This window comes from Nuphar pumila, chromosome 16 (genome assembly GCF_984573655.1).
Source record: "Nuphar pumila chromosome 16, dmNupPumi1.hap1.1, whole genome shotgun sequence".
NCBI lineage: Eukaryota > Viridiplantae > Streptophyta > Magnoliopsida > Nymphaeales > Nymphaeaceae > Nuphar > Nuphar pumila.
Genome location: NC_143264.1, coordinates 26118965 through 26128200, shown reverse-complemented (window position 1 = coordinate 26128200; position 9236 = coordinate 26118965). Strand labels below are relative to the sequence as shown.

The window sequence follows — 9236 nt, the reverse complement described above, 5'->3', positions numbered from 1 at the left end:
TAAACTTTAAAGGTTAGAGATATTCGCAAAAATTATATATGAATGTTGTCACACATTTGCGGACCTCCTTAAGGGTTATGCTTAAATGAGATTTGCATGGTAGCTTGCAAATATTGTACTATATATGCAAAGTAGTGCCTTATTTGCGAAGATCGACAAGAGTAAGGTCGAGGATATTCACAAACATTAATATGCGAATATTGTCGTACATTTGCAGACCTCCTTAAAGATCAATTACTTAAAGAAGATTAGTACGATAGCTCATAAATGTTGTCTGTATATGTGAATTTTGTACAGTATTTACAAAGGTATACAAATTTCAGTGACAAGGAAGTTTGCAAATTTGATTATGCAAACTTCATGAAGCCTGCAAAATCATCATGCAAATATACTTTCTAGTGAGAGACTGGGAGATCGAGATAGCATACTTGTATATCGTTCAAACCATAAGAGGTTTGCTCATGCGAAGTGTAAAAAAGTTTTAAAAAAGTCTAGCGTTTGCGAATTTGGACATGGGGCAAATTTAAAAAATTATAGGGCATTTCAAAAAAGGTATCATTTTCCCGTTATTCTTTTATACCGAAGAAATAACTTGCATTGTGTTTTGTGTGTGTTGTGCGATTGTAGAATGCCATTGCGGTTGAAGGGAAAGTTTTATAGGACGACTATTAGGCCTGCTTTACTATATAGTACGGAATGTTGGGCTGCCAAGAGACATCATATTCAAAAAATGAGTGTAGTTGAGATGCGTATGCTGAGATGGATGTGTGGAAATACAATAAAAGATAAGATTCGGAACAAGGAGATACGTAAGAAAGTAGGCGTTGCACCCATTGAAAATAAGATGAGAGAGAATCGTTTACGGTGGTTTGGACATATTCGACAAAGGCCTAATGATGCTCCAGTCAGAAGGGTGGAGAAATGAGAAAATATATTAGTTAAAAGAGGTCAGGGTAGGCCTAGGAAGACATGCATGGAGGTGATAGGAAAGGATATGAATGCTTTGAACCTCACCAAGGACATGGCATTGGATAGAAATGAATGGAGGAGAAAGATTCACGTGGAAGACCCAGAATGATTTTCTTTGTTGGTTCATATCGCCAACCCCAATTGTTTTAAAATATGGGTGTAGTTGTAGTTGTTGTTGTTGCATGTGTACAAGCAAACAGGCATGCTTGCATTAAAGATCAAATGTAGAAAGATATGAAACCAGATTTACTTCAGCTACTCACTTCAGATTTACTTCCTCCAAAGTGGAAAGATATCAAAACAGGAACCACGCCCACTGCTGGAATGATATTTCTAAGGATTTTGCTGTATGAAGCACAAACAGATAAAAACAAATTTGTGTTTCATTGATGCACAACGTACAAAGATAAGTGAATCAACAAAGCCATGACAGTGTAGAGGTTGTGGTCAGCCTTTGTCTTTCCCTTCAACACAAACCCTGCGTACCCCCAACCCCTCTTTCCCTATTGAACCAGTACAGTACCTCACTGCTGCCTTGGCAGTTTATTCAAAATTGTCAATGGCTCAACACGGAACTATACAAAAGCCAGAACCCTTTTTTTTTATATGTACATGATGGGTTTACGCACCTCGACACCAAAACAACTCCTGGTTCTGATCACTGCTCACCTTCTACAAGATCTTGGTAGATCAACCTTATGTTCAATTTGGTCACTTGGCATGTCCATAATGAGCTAAGGGAAACTCCACAAGAATGATGAAGGATGATTTGTCTGATTCTCTAAGATACTGTACAGAGCCATTCATGATCTTTACAAGCTTTTGGCTGACACATAGACCTAAGCCTTCCTTAGAGATCCCTGGACTCTGGTGGAACATCTCTTGGATCAAAGCTTCTGGGATTCCTGGTGCCGAATGAATAATTCTGCACGGCTTAGCATGTTAGTAAACCCTTCATTTGGTATTTAAAACAAAAGGATTCAATCAATTTTCAGTATATATAAAGGGACATTGTTTCCTCCGACAGTCCATATGGTGTGGACAGTTCTGTTTTTTGATATGAGTATTTTCTTGTAATTCTGACCCCACATGGTGTGTTCAGCATGATTCATTTGCTAATAAATGAGTGCTGGATCGTATTTTTTTTATGAAAAATGTGATTTTATAAACCTTAAAATTCATGAAAATTGTATGCCATTGACTTTTGAAGCCTTATGAAAACCTGCTTAGATCTCCTAATTGGATGATCGAAGAGTCAATTCTTACTAAACAAACAATAAAGATCACATCTGAAAGGTTAGATTCCAGAAAAAGAGTCAAAAAATGAAAATTTTGAAAATTTAAAAGCATTCACAACTTCATATATATAGTGCCAACCATTTAGGAAACAAATATCATGTAACCATAAGAAAATATATAATGTGAACAATGCTATTGCGTATTGAACCATATTGTGCTATTATTGTGCAACCTTGAGTTTGCATTGACTGGGAACACCAAAAACTAGAACCAAGTCTTGGGGTATGCTGAGTTGCACACTTTTGTAAAATAAAGTTCAATCTAACACAAAGATTTGAGCAATTTCTTGACCATGGTTGTGTTCATGCAATATATGTCGATTTTTCTGTTGGAAATGAATATGAAAACTATTGGAGCCCACTGACTGATCAAGCCTATCAGAGTGATAGTCAGTTCCAACATCTCAATACCTAATGAATGCATCTAGATTTCAGCAGCCAGATTTAAAAAAACCAATGGATAAAAATGATAATTGTTGTCCATTGTCACAAAACTTGCACAAACATGCACAAATAAACAAATATATATATATATATATATATATATATATATATATATATATATATAATCTTATTTTATGGATTTTGGAGGATGCAAGAGCTTGAATCTTTAGCCCATACCTTTTCTCACTAAAATATGCATGTAATGCAGTAACAAAATGTAAATCGGTTTTTGCACTCATTTTGCTGGACACATTCAAAACACCATTCTTGAATATGCAAGCCACTAGAAAAGATATTAAGTGGGTGAAAATTTGGAGTTAAATTTTAATATAATCCAAACTCTCAAGGAGACTCATGTATCTTCATAATAGTATTTAAAATTTTCATCCTAACAATATGGTATGTCATTGTCCAGTTCCTCTCTCTTTCTCTCAATCTCTCATGAATATTATTTAAATCTAATTTGTAAGGAGTAACAAAAACTTTCTCTGAGGAAAATATATACCTGAATTCTAGATGGATGACTTGCACATCAGTGCCTATAAGTCTCTTTCTTGAAATAACCTTAAATATAACCGGTCCATCAGATGACTGGGAAAACTGCAGTGCATTAAGTAGGAAATCTGCAAGGACTTGCTGAAGCCTCAAGTTATCACCGTACAAGTACATGGATGATACTTCAGAAGGCCAATCACGAATAAGCCGAACTTGTTTTTCTCTGCTTCGAATCATCCCCTGACTTGTAACTGCTATTAGAACTTCTCCCAAGTTGAACTCCACTGTATTCAACTCTAGATAACTGTTTGGCAGTACAACAAAGAGTATTAAGTTGGCGCAACAACAAAGTTCACCAATTACTAGATCGAAAAGAAAAAGGTGGAAAACATTGTTCACAGATTCAACCAACTTGAAAAAGCCGAACACAGGTCAACCCATGTCCATAGCCAACAAGACAATCTGGGACTTTCATTTGAACAGATCGAATCCAGGATAAAGTTAAAACATCTGGACAACTTGGCATAACTCAATTAAAGCCTGGGTGACTCCTGGATTAGACAGGTTTCTTCAGGTCCAATAAGAACGTGTCTTAAAATCATAAAGACCTACTCATGACAATTCCAGCAGATCCCACCCAACTAGCTGGGTCAGTTGCAGCTTCCCTAAACATGGTGACAATATCATTTTAGGTTACAAACATGCTGTTAATAAGAATCGTAACAATTTCAGAGGTGTACCACGAAGCACAACCAGGAATTAACTAGCATCAGCCATTCAATTATGGTCAAAACTTTCAGAATCAATACAAGCCTCACAGAAAATAGATGTACCAAAACCCACCAAAATTAGGGACCAAGGATTCCAAACTAGATAATATAACATTAACTTGGACTTCTACAGCAGCAGCATGTATCATGCCATGAGAAAATTGTTAAACAGCTTGCAAATTGGTAATGTGTTATATACGAGAAAATTAATCCAACAAGAGATCATAAATTTAAAATAGAAAGGAAGAAGATGACGAATATAATGTATCTGGTGATACCAAGCAATCCTATTACTTGCTAGCATATGCAATGTACTGTTTCACTTCCTTTTTAAAACATTGCAAGACTGCCTATCACTGACATCTTAACTAAAACAAAACCAAATTCGCCCCTCCTTCTCAGAATGAGGTGAGCTAAAATGTTTTATTAAAGTCAGCAGTAGATAAAATTTCAGGAATAAAAATGGTAACCTACAGAAGGTACCTGCATCAATCGCTCCATCTCTGAACTTTGTTCAGGACCAGCATGTGCTGATCTCATTAACTCTTCTTAAATGACCTACATGTAAAAGCCAACCCACTTACCAAAAACACAGCGATGCAAAACTGCAGCTATGCAGCATCTTCAATTAACAGGATCCCTGATGCCTACGGCATCATATGTTAAGGCCATTTTGCTTTCTCATCCATGTTCTTGGATCTGCACACTACCTAGAGTTTAAAGGATCTCATTCATTTCTTCGTTCTACTGTTATCATTCGTATTCCTAATATTGCTACTGTTACCTACTCCTGATCCAGCACAATTTTCATATTTTAACATCTAAATAAAAAAATAAGGTCTATCTCTGTATCATGCATCCAATGACCATAAAAAGAAAAATGCTGAAAAAGAGCTGGAAGCTATAGTTCCCACAGACTAAGCAAAAGTGTACAAGACCTTGTTGACATTACAACATTCCCTTTTGCAAGTGTGCAAAGAAATCGCTGAAATGATAATTAAGAAAGAAACTGACAAGTGATATGAGTGATGGATTTCATACCAGTCTTCAATGCTTTCCAGATCCATGTCATCCAAGATTTTGGCCAACTGTTGTTGACAAAGTGTGCTTGTCCTCAGAAGTTGATTCTGCTCTTTAGATAAGAGGGAGTTTTCCATCAGCTTATGTGTAAACATTATCCCATTAATTGGATTTCTCAATTCCTGCCGAATGTATGCTAATTCCTTGAGTCTGTTACTAGCAGTCTGTTCCGAAACTTGCTGCCCTTGCAAGGCATGTTGGAGTTCTAGGCATGCTATGCGCAGAAAGCAAAGTACACCAGTGATCCTACCTTCTGCATCAGTTTTCTTGTTGGTAGACAGTAGTGCTTCCACATACTTCACATGCTGGTCATAAAACCCAAACAGCAGCTTATCAGCATCTTGACCTGCCATCACATTATTCAGTATTATTCTCAGCTTTGTCAATGTGTCATTATCCTTGACCTGGCAACCAATGCCATGCAGACAAAAGACTTCTCCAACAAGCATTTTTCCAATCACATCCTTTCTCTTTAGACCAGACAAATTTTCCATTGCCGAGTTCCACTCAGAGCAACAACCAAATGTATCCATTATAAATATTGGAGGAATCAAAGCACTTGGATTGTGTACAATTGCAACATAGTCACCTTGAATGCGGGTAAATTTATCCATTAACATTTTCTGAGTAGTAACATCTTGTGCAACAAAGCAAACACCAACAACATTTTCCTTCAGATCCCTGGTCACACATGCATTTACCTCCAAGATGACAGGACCACTGTTCTCCTGATTCCCAAAGGTTTTCAGTCTAATTTCAACATTTTGTTCTTCTTTACCTGCCATCGAATATGAAACATGAATAGTAAGTACAAAGATTGTGAAAAAATGACAGCAATCTTGTGAAAGCATTTACCAAAGACAGGAGGTGTGCATCATGGTTAAGGATTCAAAACAATCTTTACATGGTTTTCTGTATTTGATTGGAATAGATAAAATATGAATTACTTTTTGAGGACCGGTAATAGATGTATTACATGAAAAGGGGATATTCTTTAGGATAAGGAACAGTTGGAACCACAAAAAGGACAGTCTCACCGACTCTCACCTGCCAATGCCAAGAGAAGTATGTTCTTCACAATTTCAATTGAATCCTCCTCGACCAGATCAATTAAAGGCAAACCAATAGCCTGTTCCACAGGTAATCCTGTCAACTCAGCAGCCTTCATATTCCATCCATTTAGCTTTCCAGAAGAATCAACAGCCAAAATGGGCACTGTGGCAGTTTCAATGAGACGAACCATTTCATTAGCCACTATCTGTAGCTCCTTTATCTCTTGAGCCTTTGCAACATCCAGTTGTGCATTAAGGGTCTTGGGATTGCTTTCCAAGGCTTCTTGCAATGACCCCCTCAGTATAAGTTGCAAGGAATGAATGGCATCCATCTCAACATCCTCCCATGGAAGGCTTCGTCGCTTAACAACCTCAAGAAAAGCTTTGAATGAAGACCTTGGGTGCATTCTCTTGCCATCATCCTTGTCAACAGGATCATGTTTAGCACCACCCCACTTTATCTCTTTTGCAGTATGTGATCTGAACCAGAAGAGGAAGTCTCTTGAAGTTATTTTAACAGAAGCCATGCCACAAACAGCATCCCCCAATGCTGCTGCTCCTGGATAACCTGCCTCCATGAGGCTATCTGTGCTCAAACCTGTTGAGCTACCATGGCACTCATTAAGCCATTCAATAATGTCCCTAATCTGAGCTTCTGTTGGAGTCGTCCTCAGCAACCAAAGCTGTTTACCATAATATAGTGCCGCACCATCACACTTGACAAGGTCCATAATATTTGGTGACTGAGTAACAATTCCAACTGGTGCATCCCTAAGCAGCATGTCGCAGAGCACAGACTGCATCCTTAGAATATGTTTCTCCCTTAGCTGAGCTGCTAACTCGACCTCTTTGTTCAGTTGTACTGAAAAAACTTGAATCAGAAACTCACAGGCATATCTCAAAGGGAATGGAATGAACCTTGGCCTCGTATGATGGCAAACCACCAACCCCCACAGCTTCCTACCCTTCTGAAGCTGATCATTTGCAGCCTCTCCGTCATTCTCATTTATCACAACTGACATCACAAGTGAAGCAATTGATCCCATATTGGCCATGTACTGCACATGACACCCATGAGGAGATCTCAGTGTTGATCCGCAAAAACTCAAGGGCTGCCCTAGTTCCTCATCTTGGATAACTTTAACAGGAGGTGCAGTGAAGTCACAAATCATCCTGACCTTATTCTTCATAAACAGAAACCTTGAGGCCTGAGGGATGTCAGTGGAAGGATAATGCAGACCTAGATATGGTTCCAAATCAGGTCTTTTACACTCTGCTATAACCTCACCATGCTCATCTTCATGAAACTTATATGCCATCACTCTGTCGTAACCAGTGAGCTCACTCACTTCACGAACAAGAACATCACAGAGAAGGCCTATATTACCGCTAGGCAATGCCTGCAATTTAGATATTGCCTTAGCTGCGAGCTTGTAGGATTTCAATGCTCCAGCAGCTGTTACGGGCACATCCGCCGGGTTAACTGGTTCCAAATCGATTACCAAACCAACATCTATCCTGTGAAGTATGGCATAGAAGGGTTTCCCAGAGTTCCTACAATGCACCAACAATGGATTCAAGAGATTAATCTCACTAAAATGAGCAGCCTTCTGCAATGCAACGGCACTTGAGGTTCGGAACAGAATCCGAGCATCCATACCGATGGTGATAGCATCCTTCTGCTCTATGCTTGGAACCGCATGGGGAGCCAAATCCAGCATCTCCGGGGCATTCTCGCTGTACGCCAAAATTGCAAAAGTTTGATCATGGACGGCAATCATACACCCAAACGGCTGGATCAGCCTGCCTCGCTGTATTCGCTGCAGATACGTGGTCACCGAAGAAGAAGGAATGCTGCCACCGGCAACATTCAACAAGTTGGCATCGATTGAACTCGAGTAATCGAAGAGCTTCTCCGACTCCTCAAAATCGACATGAAGCTTTGCGTCCATGGATGTCTGAGCTACCAACCTGGCACTATGCTTCGACCGAGCAGAGCTGCTCCTGGAGTATGATCCCCTATTCGAATTCGACATCTCCACCGCCCCCAATTCCCTCCACTCACTCTATGAACTCCGCCACACCATACAATTCACCTCACCCGTCACCATCAAAACCAGCAAAAGCCAGTGAATGCCTGTGGGTGTGAATTCTCTCAAACCCTCCAAGATCCAGGGTACCATCTAAAACACTCTTCAACCCCGAGACCCCCAATCACCACCACAAGGTGGTAGATACCAAATTCACCATAAATGTATAGGAATCAAGGAGAACGCCAAGGGTAGAGAGAGAAACACCCAAAACCCTAAACACCACCAAAAGGAGAACGATACCAAAGTCAGCATAAATACATAGGAACCAATGTAAACACCAGGGGTAGAGAGAGAAACACCCAGAAACTTCTGGTCATCTCGCCGCAAAGTCACAAAAAACAGAAAGATTTGCCCTAAGAAAACCCCAAATACCCGAGTACCAACAAAATCCGTGTCACAATCCGACCTTTTCCTAACGTACAGACCCAAAACTCATTGTTTGTCCCCAGAATTTACCAAGAGAAGAACCAGGAATTTTATGTGAAACAGCAACCCTAATTCTGCATGACGAATTATGAATTAAAAACAGTAAAAATTCAGCAAAAAAACAAAACGAGAATTTTCTACCGATTGGTGGAGATAAGTACGACTCACTCTCTCGTTGGTGGAGAAGCACGGAAATCCGGATCCCCCAATCAAATCTCCTTCTTGGATTTTTCCCCAATTCAAAAAAAAAAGGGGGAAGAAGCGGAAAACCCTAACCCTAATGGGCAAAGGTTTTTATTTGTTTTGCATAAGTGTAATTAGGTGTTTTTGGTAAAAGAAAGAGGCGCAAGGTGAGAAAAAAAAAACAAGGGACTAATTAAAAAAAGGAGCTGCTTAATAAAAAATCATATATTTAATGATACTTTAACTAATTTAGTTTGGAGAGGAAATAATGACCCGTTGACATAAACAAGAGAGCGGAGGAAGACGTCTTGTAACGTTTTCTCCGTCCATAATATTTAAAAATAAATAAATAATAAATTTTGTGAATTAATTAAACTGACAGAATGACTTAAATACCCTTCTTATATTCTAATATAACATCCTCAT

General features: G+C 39.0%; 1 protein-coding gene across 2 annotated transcripts; it reads right to left on the bottom strand.

Moving 5' to 3' along the window:
- Positions 1-1337: 1337 nt before the first annotated feature.
- LOC149813114 (phytochrome C-like) lies at positions 1338-8908 on the bottom strand. 2 transcript variants are annotated; one of them, XM_089991933.1, is made up of 5 exons: positions 8796-8908; positions 6104-8413; positions 5018-5834; positions 3217-3510; positions 1338-1894 (listed from the first exon to the last, which is right to left on the bottom strand). In XM_089991933.1, exons 2-5 carry the CDS (start codon positions 8142-8144, stop codon positions 1681-1683), a joined length of 3366 nt encoding a protein of 1121 aa, XP_089848059.1. In that variant the 5' UTR covers positions 8145-8413; positions 8796-8908; the 3' UTR covers positions 1338-1680. The 2 variants fall into 2 exon arrangements, with proteins under 2 accessions (XP_089848059.1, XP_089848058.1); XM_089991932.1 differs by lacking the exon at positions 8796-8908 and having other exon boundaries at positions 6104-8627.
- Between the last annotated feature and the right edge of the window lie 328 nt (positions 8909-9236).